The following is a 24,780-nucleotide window of genomic DNA, read 5'->3' as shown; positions in this document are numbered from 1 at the left end:
AGGCGTTGCAACCTGGTTTCATAAGGGAGGTGCTCCATTCCCTTGATCATTCTTGTTGCCCTTTTTTGCACCTTTTCCAGTTACATTAGATCCTTCTTGAGGTGTGGTGACCAGAACTTTACACAGCTTCATAGTGCTTTTACAGCCCTCTCTAAGCAGTTTACAGAATCAGCATATTGCTCCCCAACAATCTGGGTCCTCATTTTACTCACCTCGGAAGGATGGAAGGCTGAGTCAACTTTGAGTCGGCGGTGAGATTTGAACTGCTGAACTGCAGCTAGCAGTTAGCTGAAGTAGCCTGCAATGCTGCACTCTAACCACTGTGCCACCCTGGCTCATTTATGGCTGTTTCTACATGCGGTGATCAGATGGCTGCAATTTAGAATAGTTTTGCAAGAAACCAGTGTTTACATTCCACAACAACCATTGAGTTTGCTTGACAATCACTGTGTTCATTTAATGACCATCCTGAAGAAGGCTATTATAGTCATAATCTTGAGGACAACCTGTATCAGGGAAATTATGTTCACATTTCAAAATGTAGATACTCCTTTCTCCCCAGTTCCGGTCTGGATTGGTGGCATAAATTGTAGGGCATCTACTGTCCCTTAAATGGCAGCAGGTAATTTAAAGAAATGTTCTAGTTTGAACATTGTACCTCCAAAATTTTACATGATGCCAGTAGCTCATTGGAAGTCTGTAGAGATTGTTATTAGTGTGTAGAGATTGTTATTAGTCCAACACCAGGAAGAATTTAGTAGCAACTTTTTGGACTGTGATTTTCTTAAAACAGAATAAAGCTTAACATGTGAGACAAATTTCAAGCATTTAATCAAATAGCATTTACAATATGGGTTAGAAATCTATTCTGTTGGGCTCTCTGGTAGAATCCTCCCAAAAATTCACAGGTACAAATGTCAGACACACACACGTTTGAAAATTCAAAACTATGTTCTTTAAAATGAAAATTCATTTAAACTAAGCCCTCTTTTGGTATAGCAAAGAGCACTCGTCTCCAAACAAACTGGTAATTTATACAAGTCCCTTATCAGTCCTGTGATACTTAGCTTGCAGCTGTGAGGCAATTCAAAATCGTTCTTTCACAAAGTGAAACACACTTTGCTCTGGTTTAGTTTCAAAGCAGGGAAAAATCAGCACACAAAAGGTCAAAGTCAGCAAAGCAGGCACGAAACACAATGATCAGATAATCCTCCACAATGGCCAAACCCACAGGCTGCTATTTATAGCAGCCTCACTAATTACCACAGCCCCACGCAACCACAGGTGGCCTCATTTTCTTCGATAATAATCTCTCAGTTGTTGTTGCCTATGCATCGCTCTCCGCATGCCTGGCTGTATCATTAACTCTTGTTCTGAATCCAAGGAGGAGCTAGATAATTGATCTCCTTCTGAGCTGTCTGCCACACTCTCCTCCTCCCTGTCACTCATGTCTTCTTGGTCAGAGGAGCCTTCATCTTCAGATTCCACCGGGGGGGGGGGGACCAGGCCTGCAGCATGTGGATGTCTCCCCCACATCCACAGTCCTTGGGGCAGGAGCTGGGCCAGAGCTAACCGCAACAAAACCCATTATGTTTGTTGAGATTTTCTGAAAAAGTCTGAAACCTTTTGAGCAGTGTTTTCCAAATACAGTATCTGGTTTTCAATTCCCAGAATTCCTCATGGAATGGCTGAGGGGATCTGGCAGTTGAAGTCAATATATCTTAAAGTAATCCAGTTTGAAAAATATTGCTTTTGATGAATGTGTGTTCTGAAGTTGTCTTTCTATAGTCCTGGGGTAGTTTTGCTGTTTCCAAACTACCATGAGATTTGTAATAGTGTAATAATGTGCCAGCTCTAATACAGAAAACTACCACTAAGCTATTCTTTGAATTTTCTGTTGAATGGACTGGGGAGAATTGTATCAGGCTCTTACTATATTTGCATTTCTGGAATCAATATGTAAAAGAAGAATGCAGTTATCCCTTGGCATTCGTACTTCTTAAAATATAGGAAAAATACGTACATAAAAATGCATACCTATAGGGGGAAAAAAAGGTTCAGAACACTATGTTAAAAACAACTGCTGCCAGAAATGCATTTATAGAATTATACAATATGTATCTTTAAAAAATATGCATGAACATTCATATATACTTTTAAACTGTACAATGAGAAACAAGATGGAACATATTTAAGACTGTAAATTAGAAGAAACTGAAACGGACAGGTTTAAACAAAGCTCTCCTCATCTGGGATTTGAACCTGGATGGGGAGGCCGATCTGGCATGTGTGACTGAAACCTGGCTGGGCCCAGAGGGGGCATCCTCCTCGATCTATAGCTGACATTGGAATATCATCTTTCGGCTGTGGCGAGGAGGGCGTTTGGCCAGGTTCGCCTGGTGCACCAGTTGCGGCCCTATCTGGACAGGGAGTCGTTGCTCACAGTCGCTCATGCCCTCATCACCTTTAGGTTCGATTACTGCAACGCTCTCTACGTGGGGCTACCTTTGAAAAGTGTTCGGAAACTTCAGATCGTGCAGAACGCGGCTGCTAGAGCCATCGTGGAGCTTTCCAGATTCGCCCACGTTTCTACAACACTCCGTGGCCTGCATTGGCTGCCGATCAGTTTCTGGTCACAATTCAAAGTGTTGGTTATGACCTTTAAAGCCCTACATGGCATTGGACCAGAGTACCTCTGGAACCGCCTGCTACTGCACGAATCCCAGCGACCGATAAGGTCCCACAGAGTTGGCCTTCTCCGGGTCCCGTCGACTAAACAATGTCATCTGGCAGGCCCCAGGGGAAGAGCCTTCTCTGTGGCGGCCCAGGCCCTCTGGAATCAACTCCCCCTGGAGATTAGAACTGCCCCCACCCTCCTTGTCTTTCGTAAATTGCTCTAGACCCACCTATACTGCCAGGCATGGGGGAGTTGAGACACCTTTCCCCCAGGCTTTTTATATTTTATGTTTGGTATGTATGTGTTGCTTGGTTTTAAATATGATAGGGTTTTATATACTTCTTTTTAATATTAGATTTGTTCACTATAATATTGTTTTTTATCATTGTTGTGAGCCGCCCCGAGTTTTCGGAGAGGGGCGGCATACAAATCTAATAAATTATTATTATTATTATTATTGTTCATTCCCAGGGTTTGAACTACCTCTAATCCTTAATTCTAACATGTTCTATCGCTATATTTGCTTCCACTTTGCCTCTGATGATTCTAGTAGAAAGCAAATCAGATCTCTAAAAATTGTCCTTCCTTCCTGTAATATACATGCATTTTATCCCAAGATTGATCAATCAAAAATAAACACATTTCTATGGATAAATATGAGATCCCAGGAATAGACTGGATTTATATAAATTACTTTAGAATAGAATACAATAGAATTCTTTATTGGTCAAATGTGATTGCACATACGTACAAGTAATTTGTCTTTGGTGCTTATGCTCTCAGTACACATAAAAGAGAAAGATACATTTGTCAAGAATCATGAGGTACAATAGTTAATGATTGTCATAGGGGTCAGATAAGCAATGAGGAAACAATCAATATTAATAAAAATCTTAAGGATTCAAGCAATAAGTTACAGTCATAAGTGGGAGGAAATGGATGACAGGAATGATGAGAAAAAACTAGTAGTAATAGTAGTGCAGACTTAGTAAATACTTTGACAGTGTTGAGAAAATTATTTGTTTGGCAGAGTGATGGCGTGAAACAAACAATAAATAAATGATAGTATAATATAATGACGAGAGTTGGAAAGGACCTTGGAGGTCTTCTAATCCAACCCCATGCTTAGGCAGGAAACCCTACACCCCTTGAGACAGATGGTTGTCCAACATCTTCTTAAAAACTTCCAGTGTTGGAGCATTCGCAACTTCTAGAGGCAAGCTGTTCCACTGATTAATTGTTCCAACTGTCAGGAAATTTCTCCTTAGTTCTAAGTTACTTCTCTGCTTGTTTGTTTGCTTGTTTGTTTGTTGATTGATTGATTGTTAGAGTTGAAAGGGACCTTGAAGGCCATCGAGTTCAACTTCCTGCCCAAGCAGGAACCTTATAGATCCCTATAGTTTAGTTTCCACCCATTGCTTCTTGTCCAACACTTAGGTGCTTTGGAGAATAGTTTGACTCCCTCTTCTTTGGGGCAACCCCTCAGATATTGGAACACTCTAATCATGTCCCCGCTGGTCCTTCTTTCATACAATACGAAAGCCAATTTAGTGTAGCAGTTAAGGCATCAGGCTAGAAACCAGGAAACTGTGAGTTGTAATCCTGCCCTGGGGCACACAGCCATCTGTATACTCTTAGTCCTCCTCTCTCAGCCCTAGAAAAGCAGGTAAGGGCAAACCAAATCTTGTCAAGATAAATGCAGGGATTTGTCCTGATTCAAATCTTTCACAGTGCAGTCTATACATTTGTACTTGTAAAAGTAATTATGTTTCTACAAGACTACTATTAAAATTATGCATGGATGAATCCTATCAAACAAGTAAACAAGTATACTTGATGCAAAGTAGGGCAGGGCATGGTTAAAAAAAGAGGTTAGGATATCATGTATTGCATTATTTCACAATGTTTTGTATTGACTGTAGGATAATATTAGTAAACATAGAAACATAGAAATTGACGGCAGAAAAAGACCTCATGGTCCATCTAGTCTGCTCTTATACTATTTCCTGTATTTTATCTTAGGATGGATATATGTTTGTCCCAGGCATGTTTAAATTCAGTTACTGTGGATTTACCAACCATGTCTGCTGGAAGTTTGTTCCAAGCATCTACTACTCTTTCAGTAAAATAATATTTTTTTCACGTTGCTTCTGATCGTTCACTTCCTATTAAAAACACTTCCCTCCTGAATCTTTAACATATTTAAATGTTTCAATCATGTCCCCCCTTTCCCTTCTGTTCTCCAGACTATACAGATTGAGTTCATTAAGTCTTTCCTGATATGTTTTATGCTTAAGACCTTCCACCATTTTTGAAGCCCATTTTTGGACCCGTTTTCAATATCTTTTTGTAGATTATGTCTCCAGAACTGGACACAGTACTGTATTCCAAATGTGGTCTCACCAGCACTCTATACAGTGGGATCACAATCTCCTTCCTCCTGCTTGTTATACCTCTAACTATGCAGCCAAGCATTCTACTTGCTTTCCCAACCTCCTGACTGCACGTTTCACCCTTTTGTGAGACTGTCAGAAATCACAATAAACCCGTGGTTCTCAACTTTTCTAATGCCCCGATGCAATTTGCTTCGCGTTTCCTGCGCTCTCCTTCCTGGGTCGCCCCGGCCTGCCTCAGGCTGGGTAGCTAGGCAAACGGGTGCTGCCAGAAGCATAAATGCTGCCAGCGCCGCTATCACCCACACCTTCTGCTTGCACCTCAAGCGGGAGGTGGCCGCGTGGGGCTGGAGGGGAGCCGAGCAGGAGAGAGGGAAGCTCGTCCGAGGCCAGGAAGGAGGAAAGAGGAAAAAAGCAAGGGGTGCAGACGCAGCAGCAGCAGCAGGGGAAAAAAGGAGAGCCGAGTCGAGACCAGTAATCCAGGAAGTGACAGCCGCCGATCAGCTGGAGCTGTGCACGCATCTTCATTTCCGCCGGTGGAACTGTGTTCCACCCTGTCCTGCCTGCTGCCCACCCCTGGTTGTAAGGGAGGTAAACATTTGTTTTTCAGGGTTTTGTTTTCTGTAGATATACTAATGTTCCCATGTTCGCATTTTATTTAATTTGCATTTTATTTTGGTCTTTTTTTTTCCTATGTAAGGAAGGGGTGTCTGGTTTTGCATTTCTTTTAATTTTTTAATGTATTTTTTCTGTTTGAGCCAATTGTACCAATTGGTGACTCAACTTATGAGTGCAATGTCTTATGACTAAAATCCCAGGTTCAATTGTGGTCATAAATCAAGGATTGCCTGTACAGTACATAATATATATAATTATAATGTACAAGGAAATTTTATTTCACTTTTAAAATAAGGTTTCTTTTGTTTAAACTTAAAGATGTGAATTGTATATGTTAAGAATGTAAAACAAAAAGTGAAAATGCTGATTATTGTGGTTATGTGTCATGCACATATAAAAAAACCATGACACTTTTTATATTTATCACTGCTATTAAGGTTCCGAAAATACAGTAGTTTCAAACAGATGTTTTTGCAGGTATATTGCAGCCTCTTTCCAACATTTGCCCTGTAAGAAAACTGCTCTCACATTGTAATGGATATACATATTATGAAGAGTAATCTGCAGTGATGTTACACACATAATTAGTGAGCACTTAAATGCCAGCTCTGAAGCTACTAAGCCTTCTCTCTAAACAAAAAAAAATCCAAATGTTATTTTGACCTTTGTCTGCAGAACACAACATACAGTCATATCATGGTTTGGAAAACATGGTTTATGCCTTAAGATATTGTGTAAATCCAGCACCTTTTTGTTATTTTTATATTGTTTTTAGATGTTGTGAGCTGCCTAGAGTCCTTAGGGAGTTGGGCAACCTATAAATTGCAGTGGTACCTCTACTTAAGAACTTTTCTAGATAAGAACTGGGTGTTCAAGATTTTTTTGCCTCTTCTTAAGAATAATTTTCTACTTAAGAACCCAAACCCGGAAAAATTTCCCAGGAAATTTGAGAGGGGCACGAAGGCCTGGCCAGTTTCCTGCCATTCCCCCTTTAATCCCGGCCATCTTGGGCTTTTCTGGGCTGCCAGAGGAGCCTTTTAGTGGCGCTTAAAGAGACTTTGGCAGTCCAGAGCGAACAAAGCATTTTCCTTTCTCTGGGCGCTTGGAGAGGGAAAAAACCTCTGCCAGCACCCAGAGAAAAGAAACGCTCCCTTCGCTCTGGGCAATGACTGTCCTCCTCCTCTTCTTCCTCTTCCTCCTCCCACCCAAATTCCAAGCTTTTATTTCTTTCCTAATGGGTTTGCACGCATTATTTGCTTATTGATTGATTCCTATGGGGAAAATTGCTTCTACTTACATGGTCATGGAACGAATTAAGTTCTTAAGTAGAGGTACCACTGTACATTAATAATGCCCTCTGGAATCAGCTCCCCCCCCCCCCGAGATTCGTACTGCTCCCACCCCCCTCGCCTTTTGCAAGAATCTGAAAACCTATTTATACCACCAGTCTTGGGGGTCACTAGAGCCTAGCCTCCGGACAATGAGTATGTGGTATGTTTGTGGTCCGAATTTGAATGAATGATTTTTAATGCTTCAAACTTTTTAGAATGGTTTTAGATTAGTTATTTATACTAATTAAATTTATATTAGTTATTTATATTAATTGGATTTCAGGTTTTATTTGTATATAGTTTTTTGATATGTTGTGAGCCGAGTCTGCGGAAAGGGGTGGCATACCAGTCCAAGAAAAAAAGAAAGAAAAAAGAAATAAAGAAAGGAGGGAGGGAGGGAGAGAGAGAGAGAAAGAAAGAAGGAAGTGAGGGATGGATGGATGGAGGGAGGGAGAGAGAGAGAGAGAAAGAAAGGAGGGAGGGAGGGGGAGAGAGAAAGAAAGAAAGAAAGAAAGAAAGAAAGGAAGTGAGGGATAGATGGATGGAGGGAGAGAGAGAGAATGAAAGGAGGAAGGAAGGGAGAGAGAGAGAGAAAGAAAGAAGGAAGGAAGTGAGGGACTGAGGGAGGGAGAGAGAGAGAGAGAGAGAGAAAGAAAGAAAGAAAGAAAGAAAGGTTAATAAGCCACAATTAACAAGTGTTGGCTTGGTGTAATGAGTGAATGTATCACCCACTACACCATGGAATGTCTAGCGGGTGATATGAAATTTTTTTAAGGTACAGACAGTTGGCCAATACAATATCCTAAATGTTCAAAAATCTGTACTGTTAGCGGGATTATATAATTGATTTTTTGGGTGTGTGTTTATCCAGATGCCCCAATATCTCTCTGGGTGCTTCCTTCAATGTAGATGTAATATCTCAGGGCCATCCAAAGTCCTGCCAAAGAGGAACGAGGGTATGAAAATAAATGGCTTAACCATTAATCACTAGTAAGTTTACTCTACACTGAAAGAATATATCCAAAATATAATAAAGGTCTGTTGATTCAATGAACAGTCCCGAAGAAAATGGTTTTAATGACCTGAAAAACAAGCGCTTGAGAAAAAAAAGGGGGCTTGTTTGTGTCTAAAACACACCTTCCGTTTTTGTTTCTAACACAAACCCTGCAATCCTGGAAAGAGCAGAGTTATCAGAAATGTTATATATATACACACATACATACATATGATTTCTCAAGTTGATAAAAGAAACGACACCACCAGTCTTCCTTCACCAGATCAGGCCATTCCCAAGAACGTTGGCTGAGCATTATGGAAGCTGTAGTCCAGCCCATCCGGAAGGGATTGCAATACAATTCGTAGAGGCGAAAGATTTCTCCACGGACTTTATTAGACAAACTCCGCGCGTTCTTATTTATTGGAGTTTTTTAAAAAAATATTCACTTTTTTTTTTAAAGCGCCGGCTTGCGAATTCCTCTCTTTTTTCCCAAGAAGAGCAGCCGTTCCCAAGCTTGTCCACCAGGAGGCGCCTTTTCCTCGGGAGATCGCCTCGGGGAATCCGGCGAACCGGCGTGGGCTTGGCTAGTTCCGCGGGAGAACGCAAAACGGTAACACGCCTGCATTAAGGCAGAGTCTGCAATTAGATAGACATTTTAACGAGAGTTGGAAGGGACCCCGGTAGGTCATCTAGTCCAACCCTCTCGCCCAGGCAGGAGGAGACCCTACCTACACCCCGGTTTTGACAAGTGGCAGCCCAAGTCGGAAATCCCTTGTTGAGGAATCAATTAAAGGCTTGGCTCCCGCACCCACCCACCCCCCTGCACACGTTCAGATGCACACGCGCATTTTCAACAAGGGAGGTTTGCATCCTATTATTTGCAACTCGTGCAATCCGAAGGAGACCCGGGAACTCGCGATCTCTGTTGCTCAGCGCACATGTTGGGGAAAAAACCCCAACAACACAAAAACAACCCACGCAGGAGAATGTAAGGGGGGCTTCTGATTTGCAACCTCTTCCTTCCTTCCTTCCTTTGCTTCCTTCTTATCTTCCATTCTTTCTTTACTTCCTTCCCTTCCTTCCTTCCATTTCTTCCTTCCTTCAATTCTTTCCATCCATTCCTTCCTTCCATCCATTCCTTCCTTTGTTTCTTCGTTCTTTCGTTTGTTTGTTGGTTACTCCCTTCCATTCTTTCTTTCCTTCCTCCCTTTCAATCTTCTTCCTTCCTTTCCTTTTTTCCTCCCTCCCTCCCTTCCATTCCTTCCTTCCTTCAATTATTCCCTTCCTTTCTTCCATTCCTTCCTTCCTTCCTTCGTTTCTTCGTTCTTTTTTTAAATTGGTTCCTCCCTTTCATTTTTTCTCTTTCCTTCCTCCCTTTCAATCTTCTACCTTCCTTTCCTTTTTTCCCCCCTCCCTCCCTCCCTTCCATTCCTTCCTTCCTTCAATTATTCCCTTCCTTTCTTCCCTTCCTTCCTTCCTTCGTTTCTTCGTTCTTTTTTTATTGGTTCCTCCCTTTCATTTTTTCTCTTTCCTTCCTCCCTTTCAATCTTCTTCCTTCCTGTCCTTCTTTCGTCCCTCCTATTCCTTCCTTCCTTCAATTAATCCCTTCCTTTCTTCCCTTCCTTCTTCCCTTCCTTTCAATTCTTTCCTTCCTTCCATTCCTTCCTTCTTTTCTTCATTTTTTCGTTTGTTCGTTGGTTCCTCCCTTCCATTCTTTCTTTCTTTCCTTCCTCCCTTTCAATCTTCTTTCCTTCCTTTCCTTTTATCCTCCCTCCCTTCCGTTCTTTCCTTCCACTCCTTCCTTCCTTCAATTATTTCCTTCCTTTCTTCCATTACTTCCATTCTTTTCCTCCATTCCTTCCTTCGGTCATTCTTTCGTTCATTGGTTCCTCCCTCCCCCATTCCTTCCTCCTTTCCCTTCCTTCCCTTCCACTCTTTCCTCCCTCCCTCCCTTCTCTCCTCCCTTCTTTTCTTCCCTTCCTTCCATTCTTCCATTCCATTCCATTCTTCCTTCCTTCCCTCCCTTTTTTTCTTTTCTTCCCTTCCTTCCATTCTTCCCTCCTTCCTTCCTTCCCTCCCTTTATTTCCTTTCTCAGGCCCTCGCCGCTCCCACTCTCCCCCCCCTTCCCTCCCTTCCCCTCCCCGGGCGGTAGATGGGTAGAGAAGGCGAGCCCGGCTGCTCAACCTAACCCAGAAGTTCCCTCCGGCCCCGCCCGCTATTATTGGGGGCCGCCTCCCATTGGGTTTCGTCCGGCGCTCTCCCCGCCCCGGCTGCCCCGCCCTCCGCGCCCCGCCCCTCCCATCCGCCGCTGCCGCCGCTTTCGCCAGCCTCGGCCAAGGCAGATCGGCTGCACCGGGTAAAAGCAGCGGGCGGCGTCCGACGTGCTCCCCTCCCCTGCGGCCACTCCGGGCGCCCCAACCGAAGCGGGAAGGAAGGCGGAAGCGCTGACAAGCGTCAGCCAGAAGGGGAAGCGGCGGTGCCCGAGCGCTGCCCGGCGGTTCTGGATCGGAGAAGGCAGGCAGGCAGGCGGCTCTCTCTGCCCGGATTCCCTCTCGTTGCTGCAGGGCTCGCTTCCTTCCCTCCGCGGAGAGCCCCGCCGCCCCCCGGGGATTGGCCCGCAGCCGCTCTTCGCCTCGCTCCCGGAGGGGTTGGGGGGACGCCCCGCTGCAGCCCTCCGGCCCCATGGCGGCTGGGGCGGTCGATCCGGTTTACGGACTTTCGGAAGAAGAAGTAAGTCCCGGTCGGTCGGGAATCCGGGTTGGGAGGCGGCCGGACACTGCTGCGCAGGGCGGGATGGGGAGACTTCGGCTCCGGCGGCTCCCTTCCTTCCTTCCTTCCTTCCTTCCTTCCTTCCTTCCTTCCTTCCTTCCTTCCTTCCTTCCTTCCTTCCTTTGTTCCTTCCTTCCTTCCTCTATTCTTTCCTTCCTTCTTTCTTTCCTTCCTTCCTTCCTTTGTTCCTTCCTTCCTCTATTCCTTCCTTCTTTCTTTCCTTCCTTCCTTTCTCTTTTCCATCCTTCCTTTCTTCCTATTCCTTCCTTTGTTCCTTCCTTCCTCTTTTCCTTCCTATTCCTTCTTCCTTCCTTCCTTCCTTTCTTTCTTCCTATGCCTTCCTTCATTCCTTCCTCTTTTCCTTCCTTCCTTTCTTCCTCTTCCTTCCTTTCTTTCCTCGGTGGAGGGAGAAATTCTCCAGGGGTGGGTGGCGGTCCCTCGGAGAGGGTGCCGAGTGGGATTGTTTGAGAAACCAATGGAGGGAGGGATGTGTGCTTTTAACCCACCCCCCAAAAAAGCAGGGTGTCATGGGGCTTTCTTAGAGCATCTCCTCTTTCTTTCCACTCTTTCTTCCCCTTCTCTTTCTTCTCCCTTTCTCTTTTCCATCTTTCTTTCTCCTCTCTTTCCCTCTTTTCCTCCTCTCTCTTTCTTCCCCTGTTTCTTTCCCCTCTCTCTTTTCCATCTTTCTTTCCCCTCCCTCTTTCTCTTTCCCCTTTCTCTTTCTTTCCCTCTTCCCCGCCCCTCTCTCTTTCCTCCCCCCTCTTTCTTCTCCCTTTCTCTTTCCCCTCTTTCCCCCTTCTCTTTCTTTTTCTCCCTGCCTCCCTTCTTTCCTTTCTTCAGGGGGTTCCCCCTTGAGCACCTACATCTGCTTTTCCCAAAGTGCGTGCGTGTGTGTGTGTGTGTGTATGTGTGTGTATGTATGTATATATATATATATATATATATATATATATATATATATATATATATATATAAATAAAGATTAGACATTAACACGCCGTAAAGGTGAAGAGGTGGCAATGAAAGGAAATTCGGCTGTAACAGGTTCAAGCTCCCCTTAGAAGCCAGGGGAGGCTAAAAGAAGGAGCGGGAGGGAGGGAGGGGACCGGAGAGAAAGGAATAATGAGGAATGCCTGAGTAGCGCCTGTATCTTGAACGGGCAGGTGAATGGAAAATGGCATGGGTGGAGGATAGCATCCCTTCCATCGAGGACTCCCCCTACCCCAAATTAAAGATAGCCTTCCCTTGATGGAAAATACCCCTGTGTATTTTTGTTCATTTTGCATTTTGGATGGAATTGGGGAAAAAGCATTTGCATATTTGACATTCCCCCCCCTATCCACCCTAGGGAATTGAAATCCCCTTCCATTGTCCATGGGAAGGCTAGTGTGTTAGTGAATCATAGCAAAGAAATAATGGGCATTTCCCCCTGTTGATGTGTGTGCGTGCTTGTTTGCAGGAAGAAACAATTAAAATCATTGCAGAACAGATTTCCTAGAGACACTCGAAGTCTTTTGCCGGAATTAATTGTTTATATTTGCCGGCTCCACCTTCTTCCCAAAGAGGAAGAAATTGAAAAAGGGAAGCCGGGATGATAAAGAAGTCCCAAATTTGGAGAGTTGACAGACAGCCGGAATAGCAATGCCAACAGCACTTACCCTGTTTTCCCAAAAATAAGTCACCCCCGAAAATAAGACATAGGATAGGTGTCGTAGAATTGCCTAATATAAGGCACCCCATATATATATATATATGTGTGTGTGTGTGTGTGTGTGTGTGTGCAGAAATGGACAGATTAACCCAAAAACTTAAAAATAAAGAAGAATCAAAATGCTATGAAATTTGGAAGAAATTTTATGACTGGGTCGAGATAAGAAAAAATAATGGTAGTAAATAAACGAGATGTTCCTAAAATCAATCCGAGACACAAAATTAAGATCAAATCAATTTGACTTTAGATTAATTGAATGACAGAACCAATGTTTGATAACCGCTGATGCCATAAGCTGTATATTGATATCTCAAAAAAAAAGAACTGTTCAACGGGGTGGGAGGGGGAATTAGGGGCAGCTCTGTATAATATATTTTAGAATCTAAGTACATCAACTATACAAATAATAATTATATTGTGGAATGATACAATATGTGCAACACTATATGTCTGCTCTTTTTAATCCTTGTATTATAATAAAAATTTATTTTTTTTAAAAAAATAAGGCACCCCCCTAAAGTAAGACGTAGGAGACGTTTTCGTTTCGCAGCCTTCCTGAACAGAACATATATAACATATATTTGAAGAAAGTATAATTGTTGTACATGGAAATAATGGTATGGTAGTTGTAAGACATTCTTGATAGGATTCACAGTTTGTTTGGTTATGCCGGTTTGTGATGACAACTACTGCACAGTATATAATAAATGTTCATTTGTTTTTGTTCAGCAATAAATGTGAATTCTTCTACATTGACAAAAAAATAAGACATCCCCTGAAAATAAGACGCAGCACACTTTTGGGAGCAAAAATTAATATAAGACGCTGTCTTATTTTCGGGGAAACAGGGTATATACAACTTTTCAACCTTCTCCAATCGGTTTACAGAGTAAGGATATTGCCCCCAACAATCTGAGTCGTCATTTTACAGAACTCATAGTTTTTAGATATTATTCTATTAAAGGAATTGCTTTCTCAAAGCCATTTTCTGGGCAGACCGTAAGAAAAGGTGGCTTTGTTGCACACAAAATAAACAGATTACATTTTGACCACCTTATGTCAGTCTTCCTCTTTTTCTCTGGCATGCCACTAGCAAAGGAGCATATATAGAACCTTGGTGGTACAGTGGTTAGAGTGCAGTGCTGCAAGCTAATTCTGCAGATCACCGGCTGCCAGCAGTTTGGCAGATCGAATCTCAGTAGGCTCCAAGGTTGACTCAGCCTTCCATCCTTCCAAGATCGGTAAAATGAGGACCCAGATTGTTGGGAGCAATACGCTTAGAAACATAGAAGACTGACGGCAGAAAAAGACCTCATGGTCCATCTAGTCTGCCCTTATACTATTTCCTGTATTTTATCTTACGATGGATATATGTTTATCCCAGGCATGTTTAAATTCAGTTACTGTGGATTTACCAACCACGTCTGCTGGACGTTTGTTCCAAGCATCTACTACTCTTTCAGTAAAATAATATTTTCTCACGTTGCTTCTGATCTTTCCCCCAACTAACTTCAGGTTGTGTCCCCTTGTTCTCGTGTTCCCTTTCCTATTAGAAACACTTCCCTCCTGAACCTTATTTAACCCTTTAACATATTTAATTGTTTCGATCATGTCCCCCCTTTTCCTTCTGTCTTCCAGACTATACAGATTGAGTTCATTAAGTCTTTCCTGATACGTTTTATGCTTAAGACCTTCCACCATTTTTGTAGCCTGTCTTTGGACCCGTTCAATTTTATCAATCTCTTTTTGTAGGTGAGGTCTCCAGAACTGAACACAGTATTCCAAATGGGGTTTCACCAGCGATCTATACAGCGGGATCACAATCTCCCTCTTCCTGCTTGTTATACCTCTAGCTATGCAGCCAAGCATTTTACTTGCTTTCCCTACTGCCTGACCGCACTGTTTACCCATTTTGAGACTGTCAGAAATCAGTACCCTTAAATCCTTCTCTTCCAAAGTTTTTGCTAACACAGAACTGCTTACGCTTAGAGAGGGCTGTAAAGCACTGTGAAGTGGTATACTGTATACGTCTAAATGCTATTGCTATAAGCTGAGCTGGGAGGAGGAACCATCCATATTATTATTATTATTATTATTATTATTATTATTATTATTATTATTATTAATTAGATTTGTATGCCGCCCCTCTCCGTAGACTCCTGTGCCTACAGATAAAACCACAAAGTGTTCAGTCCTACCTCCACCACTTTGCTGATCGATAGGATTTGTGTTGTGATCCTTAAGTTTCTTGGAGAATCTGTTCTTTGTTTTCCATTGCATGCCTCTTTTTTTTTTTTGGCACTCTTTCCAAGGAGCAGTGATACATATGAACCCATTAACATCTGCTAGGCTCCGGTGTTCTGCTCAATATATACACTCTCCCCCCATCCAGTGTGTGCATTATTGCATTTCAAGAGACTCTTAAAGGCGCCTTTAACAGTGCACTCGTACTGGATTAAATGGCATGATATTTTTCGGTTTTAGATTATTTAGAAACACATCAATAACTGATCAGTAGTGTGTGCACCGGTTAAAATATCAAGCGTAGTGTATTGAACTAAGTCAGTTTGCGTAACCATGGTTGACATTGACCGTAGTAGCCTAGTGGTCAACCACGGTTGACATTGACTTTAGCAGCATGCAAAATAAACAAATTACATTTTGACTTAGAAATAAGTCAACAAAACCCAGGACTTTGGCAGGGCTCCATAGGCTATCTTGGGAAGGCAACAGATTACATATTCTAATTCTTAGATATTAGATATTCTAATTAGATATTCTTATAGCAGCTTTGTTATTAACCCATTAATCCATTTGTTATTAATCCATTATTGCTCTTGAGTTCCTTGTCTAGGTTGTAAACTCCAATAGCTTGTTTTAAAAAATCCAAAACAATCATCATTTTCACAATTCTGGAGGCAAAGGAGCTGATGTGAAACTAAGAGATTCTGTTGCATATGTAGAGGCATCACCTCGGTTAATAAAAAAAGGTTTTGCTGCGTGAAATCAGCTTTTCTCTGTGTCGCGTCTCCAGGCTAAAGATTGCTTTTTGTCCTGAACATTTGGTGCTGCTGCTGCAACCAGATTTTTCGGCTGTTTGTTATTAACTATAAAATTCACAGGAGATAAACCTACAAGCTGTAAAATTGTACAAGAGCCTTTTGTGCCTGAATGGGGTCAAATATGAATTTGTATTTTTTTTGAAGACGAGTTTGTCACAGTTTGTACTTCTGGCAGTCAGATGTGTTTCTTTTATTACGGGGATTGTAACGTTAGAGCCCTCTTTCTCTTTCTTTCTCTCTCTCTGTCTTTTTGATTCCCGGGATAGGGGCCTCTCACCCTGAGAAGTCAAAAGTTGGAGGTTCATAAGGCTGCTTCTCAATTCTCCCTTCCCTTTCTGCATGGAAGGAAAAAACAAGCCCTTCATGGCATCGGACTAGATTATCTCCGGGACCGCCTTCTGCCGCACGAATCCCAGCGACCAATTAGGTCCCACAGAGTTGGCCTTCTCCGGGTCCCGTCAACTAAACAATGTCGTTTGGTGGGACCCAGGGGAAGAGCCTTCTCTGTGGCGGCCCCGGCCCTCTGGAACCAACTCCCCCCAGAGATTAGAATAGCCCCCACCCTTCTTGCCTTTCGCAAGCTTCTTAAAACCCACCTTTGTCGTCAGGCATGGGGGAATTAAGATATTCTTTCCCCCTCGGCTTCCACAATTTATGTATGGTACGTTTGTATGTATGATTGGTTTTTAAAATAAGGGGTTTTAGCTTCTTTAGTATTGGATTGTTGCACCTTGTTTTTATTACTGTTGTTAGCCGCCCCGAGTCTACGGAGAGGGGCGGCATACAAATCCAATGAAATGAAATGAAAATGAAATGAAATGAACCCCGTAGCAATAGAATGTGTTTCAGGGCAGCGATGGTGAATCCTTTTTTGCTCTGGTGCCAAAAGAGCATGCCCGCATGCAATAGAGCGCACATATTTAGTTATTTAGCTATTTAGTTACTTAGTTACGGTCCTGTTTGTAATGTCAGTCTCCGAGACAGCCTTCTGCCGCACGAATCCCAGCGACCGGTTAGGTCCCACAGAGTTGGCCTTCTCCGGGTCCCGTCGACTAAACAATGTCGTCTGGCGGGACCCAGGGGAAGAGCCTTCTCTGTGGTGGCCCCGACCCTCTGGAACCAACTCCCCGCGGACATTAGAATTGCCCCCACCCTCCTTGTCTTTTTCTAACTCCTCAAAACCCATCTCTGCCGCCAGGCATGGGGGAATTGAGACATTCTCCCCCGGGCCTACACAGTTTGTCTGGTATGCTTGTATGTATGTTTTTACTTTTAATAAGGGTTTTTGTTTTTTACTGACTCTTTAATTATTAGATTTGCCTTACATTGTTTTTATTATTGCTGTGAGCCACCCCGAGTCTACGGAGAGGGGCGGCAAACAAATGTAATAAATAATAATAATAAAATAATAATAATTAAATGAGCTGGTATAAATCGAGGGCTATCCGTATGAAACAATTTCGTAACAAAGTTTTTAAAACAATTTTCGTAGGATCAGTCTTCTAGCCTTGGCGTGGCAATGTGAACTGTCAGGAATTTTAAGAGGATTTGGTTTATATTTTCAAGAGCACTCAGTAAAAATGAAGATAGAAGATGAAACCAGAAATCTTTCTTTTTGATTCAGTGGAAAAAGATTTCGGGGGAAAAATTAGAACCTTGATCTTTTATATCAGTGATGGCGAACCTTTTTGTGGTTCGTGTGCCAAAAGGGGTTTGTGTGTTTGCGCACTAGCATGCGTGCACATGCCCACAAGCCTTTCCTCCCCACCTTGCAGGCGCACTCCCCCACCATGCTGCACTTCGCGCATGCACACAGGCCTTTGTGAAGCCTGGTAGACCATGGGGGGTTCATACCAGAGTGGTCCAGAGTGCCGTAAGATATGAACCCACTGGTGCAATTGTTGGCGATTTTTTTCCCCAGTGTCTCCGTGTCGGAAGAAACCCTCCAGCCTGTCCTCATCTTAATGTCTTCATCTGAAGCACAGCTGAGAAGCCCCTTAGGAGACACCGGAAAAAAACCCATCAAAAATTGCATCAGTGGTTCATACTGATGCGGCACTCTGGACCACTCCGGCAGGGGTGGGCAGCAGGCAGGACAGGGTGGAATGCAGTTCCACCGGCGGAAATTAAGATGCGTGCGCAGCTCCAGCTGATTGGCGGCTGTCACTTCCTGGATTACTGGTCTCGGCTCAGCTCTCTTTTTTCCCCCTGCTGCTGTGTCTGCACTCTTTGCTTTTTTCCTCTTTCCTCCTTCCTGGCCTCGGACAAGCTTCCCTCTCTCCTGCCCGGCTCCCCTCCAGCCTCCTGTGGCCACCTCCTGCCTGAGGTGCAAGCAGAAGCAGTGGGTGGAAGTGGCGCTGGCAGCCTTTATGCTTCTGGCAGCACCCGTTCGCCTAGCTACCCAGCCTCAGGTGGGGCAACCCAGGAAGGAAAGCACGGGAAATGTCAAGCAAATTGTCACCCCAGCGAGCGACGCTGGTAAGGTTGTAAGCCGAGGACTTAACAGTTCACTTGAACGATGATGATCGTTCAAGCCACTCCACCTGATCACATGGCTGGCAAGCCACTCCTACCCAGTCACATGACCATTAAGCCACACCCACAAAATAAGCCACACCCACAGTGCGGCAATAAAAAATTTGGCTGGCCATTACTGCACACTGGTATGAACCCACCACCGTTGGCAGGTGAGAAAAATCCCAAATGGGCAAAACAGGAAGTGCGTTTCCCCAAACTTCCGGTTTGTCCAGTGGGGGATTTTTTTGCCTCCAGGGCTTCAGGGAAGCTCCGGAGGATGAAACAGCCTTCCCAAGGCCGAAAATCATCTGGCCAGTGCGCGGGAGCGGAAACATTTATTTATTTATTTATTTATATTTATTTATTTATTATTTAGATTTGTATGCCGCCCCTCTCCGCAGACTCCGCATGCTCACGTACCCTCCCAAATGGCTCTGCGTTCCACCTGTGGCACACGTGCCATAGGTTCACCATCATGGTTTTATATGTTTGCGACACCAAGAAATCGAAGGAGACTTTAATCCTTACTATGGACAAATAGTTGCAGAAGTTGACGGAGTTAGCTGAAATGGCTAAATTGAGTGTTTTGATTAAATAAAATAACATAAGTACTTTTGTTGCTACATGGAAACCACTTCTGGACTTTGTGCTTGAGGTGGGGGGAAAAACCCCAAAATTTTGATTTTGGGTTTTACTGATTGGTCTGACTTGTTGTTATAGAAATGGCTAGTTTATATTATTAGGGAAAACTAAAAAGTTGAGGCTCGACGTTAATGCTTTATTCTCCTGCAACAGGAGGAATCGGAAATCAGTGTCTTTCTTTCTTCTTTTTTCCCTGCTCCCCTTCTCTTTCCCCTTTTCCTCCCCACTGTGTCCTATTATTTGCTTGTATATTTTTGTATTTTATTCTATAATCTAATTTAAAAAAAATATTTTTTTTAAAAAAGAGGCACTCGGTGAATTCGCCTGCGTGCCACTGTTTTAAACTAAGGAGATGAAGTCTTCCAGGTTGACAAGCAATTGTTTGTACCAAAGGTGATTTATGGCCTCTCGCTTAAGGAGTGTAAGTTCCTCCCGGTGTTGGGAACGGGATATGTTTATATGTGAGGAAGTTTGCCAGAGGTGAAATGGATACATGTTGTGAAAGAAAACCTGAGTTATCAGCCTTTGCTTGGGATAATTCCGTACAACTGGGGTAGGCTGACCTTCATAAGAACAGCCGAGACTTGGGCACTCCATAGGCCAAAAAAAGAGGAGAAACCGCAGGTCTTACAAGGTCGGAAACTACAACAGTAAACACATTAAAAACAAGAGTCTGCCATTGGAGTGCAGGTTGTTGCATAGCCCAAGATTTCCCAATGCATGTATGTATTCACAGAGCCTTCTCTGTGGCGGCCCCGACCCTCTGGAACCCACTCCCTTCTGAGATCAGAACTGCCCCCACCCTCCTTGCCTTTTGTAAACTCCTTAAAACCCACCCCTGCCGTCAGGTAAAGGGAAATCAATTCCCCCGGGCCGTTCCATTTTAGGTATGGTTTGTTTGGGATGCATGACTGTTTTTTATATTAAGGGTTTTAAACTGTTCTTTTTTAACCATTAGATTTGTACTATGTATTGTTGTTGTAAGCCGCTCCGAGTCTCCAGAGAGGGGCGGCATACAAATCAAATCAAATCAATAAATCAATAAATCAATAAATATCTTCTAGATTCATCGAGATCAAAATTCTAGAATTCCAAATACCACAGCCAGAAAACAAGGGGTTTGGGAAAACATGAATCTTATTAAAATAATCTCCTGTTGTTCTTTTGCTAAAAGACCATATTATTATCACCATATTATTGTTCTGTTTTTGTACTTGTTGTGAGCCGCCCCGAGTCCTCGGAGAGGGGGGGCATACAAATCCAATTAAATAAATGAATGAATGAATGAATAAACATAAACAAAGAATGAATGAATGAATGAATGAATGAATGAAGACAGGCCCTAGGGCAGTGATGGTGAACCTTTTTTCCCCTCAGGTGCCAAAAGAACATGCTCGTGCACTATTGCACATGCGTGAGTGCCCACACCCATAATTCAATGCCTGGGGAGGGCGAAAACACCTTCCCCCACCCAGCAGAGGCTCTCTACAGGCCGGAAACAGCCTGTTCCCCAATTCTGGTGGGCCCAGTAAGGTCGTATTTCGCCCTCCCCAGTATCCAAAGGCTTCCTGGAGCTGGGAAAAGGTAAAATTGCCCTCCCCCATCCCCCGGAGGCTCTCTGGAAGCCAAAAACGCCCGTCAAGAGCCTCTGTGTGAGCCAAAAATCAGCTGGCCAGTACACACATGCATGTTGGACCTGAGCTACGGCAACGGCTCACGTGCCAGTAGATAGGGCTTCTTGTGCTACCTGTGGCACCCGTGCCATAGGTTCGCCATCACTGCCCTAGGGGAAGAGCCTTCTCTGTGGCAGCCCCTGCCCTCTGGAATCAACTCCCCCTGGAGATTTGCACAGTTCCCACTCTTCTGGCCTTCCGGAAAAACTTAAAAACATACTTATGCCGGCAGGCTTGGAGCTGTTGAGCTTGCTCGCTCTGCTCCAGCCTCTTTTTACTTTTTGATTGCCGGAAGTGTGACTGAGTTGTAGGTGAATGCGCTGATAATAATATTTAATGTTTTAGGGTGTTTTTAGCTGTTTCAATTAACTTCAATTTCGCGTATTGTTCTGCATTATTATGCTGTAAGCCGCCCTGTCTTTCAGGAGAAGGGTGGCTGAGAAATTGAATGAATGAATGAATAAACAAATAAATAATAAATTTCCCTATGTAACTTTTTTTGGGGAGGGGGGAAGGGTAAAAATTGGAAGGAACATATAGTCCGTTTGAAGTCTAAATCAGTGGCTTTTTTATTTATTTATTTATTTATTTATTTATTTAGTTAGTTAGTTAGTTAGTTAGTTAGTTAGTTAGTTAGTTAGTCCAATACACCAGTGTTTTTCAACCAGTGTGCCGTGAGACATGGTCAGGTGTGCCGTGAAGAAGGAAGCTCAGGTTCCAGTTTTGAGAAAGAGAGAGAGAGAGAGAAATAAAGAAAGAAAGAGTGCAAGAGAAAGAAAGCAAGAGAGAGAGAGAGAAAAGGAGAGGGAGAGAGAGAGAGAGAAATGAGCAAAAAGGGTAGGAAAAAAGAGAACTGAGAAAATGATTGAGACAGAGAATGAGAGGAAAGAGAGAGAAACAAAAGAGAGAGAGAAGTGACTCTTGATTTAAAGCATATGATAAAAAGCACCCAAAGAATAAGAGAGAGAAAAACCCCAGCCCTCACTTGGTTTTGGAAATGGTTCAAGAGTGTATACACACACACACACACACACACACACAGACACAAGTGGGGGAGGAGACAGGGATGGAAAAAGAGAGGAGAGTGTCTTAGAGTGTCATTTTGGTTGGTGGTGTGCCCCAGGATTTTGTAAATGTAAAAAATGTGCCGCGGCTCAAAAAAGGTTGAAAATCACTGCAATACACAATGAGGGTTTTAGTGGGTATATGTCTATATACACATAGTAAAATACATGATGAAGGTTATAGAGGAGATACTCATAGTAAAATATATCTAAGAAATAATAGAAAAGAAGGTATAGTAATAGAACATATCAATGAAAGAATAGAAGGAGAGATATAGGAATAGAAGAAAGGTATAGGAGATATAGGAGAGCAATAGGACAGGGGACGGAAGGCACTCTAGTGTACTTGTACTTTTGGGGAGATCCTTGAGTACCTGTGAGGATTGACTGGTTTGAAGATAAATAAACTGTGGGGAATTTGTCAAATATGTTTTTTAAAAAAATAAAAATAAATAAATACTGGCATCGGGGTTTTTTTCTTATCTTGGCCCCACATGCTTTTTGAAGCTTGTCTGTCCTCCAGGCCAATTGTTTGACATGATTTCTGCCACATGTGGGTTAAAGCTTTACATCTTTGAGCTCCTTTGGAGGTCACTGATGATGGTGACACAGGAGATAGTGGTTCTCTGGGGGCCCAGAAGGAATGCCAGTCTCCTTGAAAGAAGCAGTGGAATCCGTCCCCCGCTCCCCTCGCCCCTAAGACTTTGTCTGGGCCCTGTTTTGACTAACCCTTCACACTGTCTCCAGCCTTTGATTTTTGAGGAAGGTTGAGGTAAAGGTGTGTGTTGTGGTTGGCTCTGGCCCAGCTCCTGCCCCAGGGAATGTGGAGGTGGCTGCAGGGGAAACGTCAACATGTCATAGGCCTGTTTTATTGCCGACAGAGTCAGGTAGTTCAGTTCCCTCGGATGAAGAAGAAGGTGGGAGTGACTTGGAGGAGGAGGGCTTGGCACACAGCCCAGGAAGTCAATCTCCATTATCTTCGGTTGATTCGGATGCGGAAGTCTTGGACCCACGCAGGCGCAGAGTTATGCGTAGAAGAGACCGATTGAGGGCATATTACAGGAGATAAGAGAGGCCACCTGTGTTTGGATGGGGCTCCAGTAATTAGTGCTGCTGATATAAATAGCAGCGTGTGGGTTTGGCCGTTGTGGAAGATTATCTGATCGTTGTGCTTCAGGACTGCCTTGCTGACTCTGGACTTTATTTGTTGATTTTTCACGACTTTGAAACCAAAGCAGAGCAAAGTGTGTGTGTGTGTGTTTCACTTTGTGGAAGAAGAAGGGCTGTGACGTTCCTTCACAGCTGCAAGCTAAGTACTTAAGGACTGATTAAGGGGATTGTACAGACTACCAGGTTGTTTTGGGACGAGTACTCTTTGCAATACAAAAAGAGTGCTTAGTTTATTTTGAATTTTGGGATAAAGAACATTGTTTTGAATTTTCAAACATGTGTGTGCCTGAAATTTGTATCCTTTAATTTTCGGGAGGATCCTACCAGAGAGCCCAGGAGAACAGGTGTGTAAATTTTGTGTTTCTTCAGACAGATAGCGCAGCAGCAGCAGTGTTTTCAAATGGCATCTGTAAGTGATGTACGTTACAAGCAGCATGTCATCATTGAATTTCTCACTGCAGAGAAAGAAACTGTTGGGAACATTCACAAACCTTTGTGTACAGTTTATGGAGAATCTGCAGTTGACAGAAGTACGGTTAGTCGCTGGGAACAGAGGGTGAGGCCATTAGAAGAACAGAACAGAACAGAGGGTGAGGCCATTAGAACAAGGAGTGGTACCGACAGGGCCCTTGTGTCTTGCTGGAGGAAGGCCATAGAAAGGGATGGAGATTATGTGGAAAAATAGTGAGTGTAGAAGAAATATCATTCTTTCTTGTGTGTAAGTTTCATTGTGTTCAATAAATAATTGTTGAAGAAAAAAATGTGGTGCATTAATTTCTGGTTGACTCTGATTTGGGCACAAAAAACCCACGATGCATTACTGCCCCAAAAGTAGAAAGTTCAACAGGGCTTGTTGAACTTGGACCCACGCAGGCGCAGAGTTATGCGTAGAAGAGACCAATTGAGGGCATATTACAGGAGATAAGAGAGGCCACCTGTGTTTGGGTGGGGCTCCAGTAATTAGTGCTGCTGATATAAATAGCAGCGTGTTGATTTGGCCTTTGTGGAAGAGTCTTTGATCGTTGTGCTTCAGGACTGCCTTGCTGACTCTGGACTTTATTTGTTGATTTTTCACGACTTTGAAACCAAAGCAGAGCAAAGTGTGTGTGTGTTTTTCTTCGTGGAAGAAGAAGGGCTGTGACATTTCTTCACAGCTGCAAGCTAAGTACTTAAGGATTGATTAAGGGACACTTGTACAGACTACCAGGTTGTTTTGGGACGAGTGCTCTTTGCAATACAAAAAGAGTGCTTAGTTTATTTTGAATTTTGTGATAAAGAACATTGTTTTTGAATTTTCAAACATTGTTTGGAATTTTCAAACAAGTTCAACAGGGCTTGTTGTGTCTTCCTAGGATTGACCTAAACAGATCTGAAGAACTTGTAGTCTTCTTAGGGTTGGTGACCAACACCAGATGGAAGTTTCAGCTACACAGCTAGAGGCTTGTGGTGCAGCAACATTGGGAAATCTTTGCATTTCCAGCCCATCCTGTAAAATACTGTAGTGGTAAGAGCTATGTGAAGCACATCAAATAATCGTTGTTCTGTGCAGCACAGACCCAGATGTAAATCCAACAGACTGAACCCAAGAGAAAGCACGTGAAAGTGACAAACAGAGCTTAGAAATTTCCCCCAGAAATTCACAACATCTTGAGCCTGTTATTTTTGGCCGTTGTTACTTCACTGTTACGTCAGGTTGAAATAAGGAAATTTCTCAAACAAACAGCCCCAGACATCAGTAAGAGGAAGAAGTGTGGCTGACGATTAACAAACCTGGAAGTTATTTGTATCAATCCAGCGACCAGTTAGGTCCCACAGAGTGGGTCTTCTCCGGGTCCCGTCAACTAAACAATGCCGCTTGGCGGGGCCCAGGGGAAGAGCCTTCTCTGTGGCGGCCCCGGCCCTCTGGAACCAACTCCCCCCAGAAATTAGAATTGCCCCCACCCTCCTTGCCTTTCGTAAGCTACTTAAAACCCACCTCTGCCGTCAGCCATGGGGGAATTGAGATACTCTTTCCCCCTAGGCCTTTACAATTTTATGCATGGTATGTCTGTATGTATGTTTGGTTTTTATATTAATTGGTTTTTTTAATCGGTTTTAGTATTGGATTAGTATTATTGTATACTGTTTTATTATTGCTGTTAGCCGCTCCGAGTCT

At 43.3% G+C, this 24,780-nt stretch overlaps 1 protein-coding gene across 4 annotated transcripts in view; it reads left to right on the top strand.

Annotated features, from left to right (window-relative positions):
* The first annotated feature begins 8,605 nt into the window (after positions 1-8,605).
* Positions 8,606-24,780, top strand: part of NEDD4L (NEDD4 like E3 ubiquitin protein ligase) — a 441,323-nt gene continuing 425,148 nt past the window's right edge. For 2 of the 4 annotated variants that reach the window (XM_070743511.1, XM_070743510.1), the window contains exon 1: positions 10,372-10,747. In XM_070743511.1, coding sequence (XP_070599612.1) covers positions 10,700-10,747 — 48 coding nt within the window. In that variant the 5' untranslated portion in view covers positions 10,372-10,699. Of the gene's footprint in view, positions 8,627-8,983; positions 9,005-10,371; positions 10,748-24,780 lie in introns of those variants that run through there. The other 2 variants (XM_070743513.1, XM_070743512.1) reach the window with 2 other exon arrangements.

The sequence above is a fragment of the Erythrolamprus reginae genome, chromosome 2 (genome assembly GCF_031021105.1).
Source record: "Erythrolamprus reginae isolate rEryReg1 chromosome 2, rEryReg1.hap1, whole genome shotgun sequence".
Lineage (NCBI taxonomy): Eukaryota > Metazoa > Chordata > Lepidosauria > Squamata > Dipsadidae > Erythrolamprus > Erythrolamprus reginae.
Note: the sequence above shows the minus strand (reverse complement) of the source record. Positions and strands in the feature narration are given on the sequence as shown.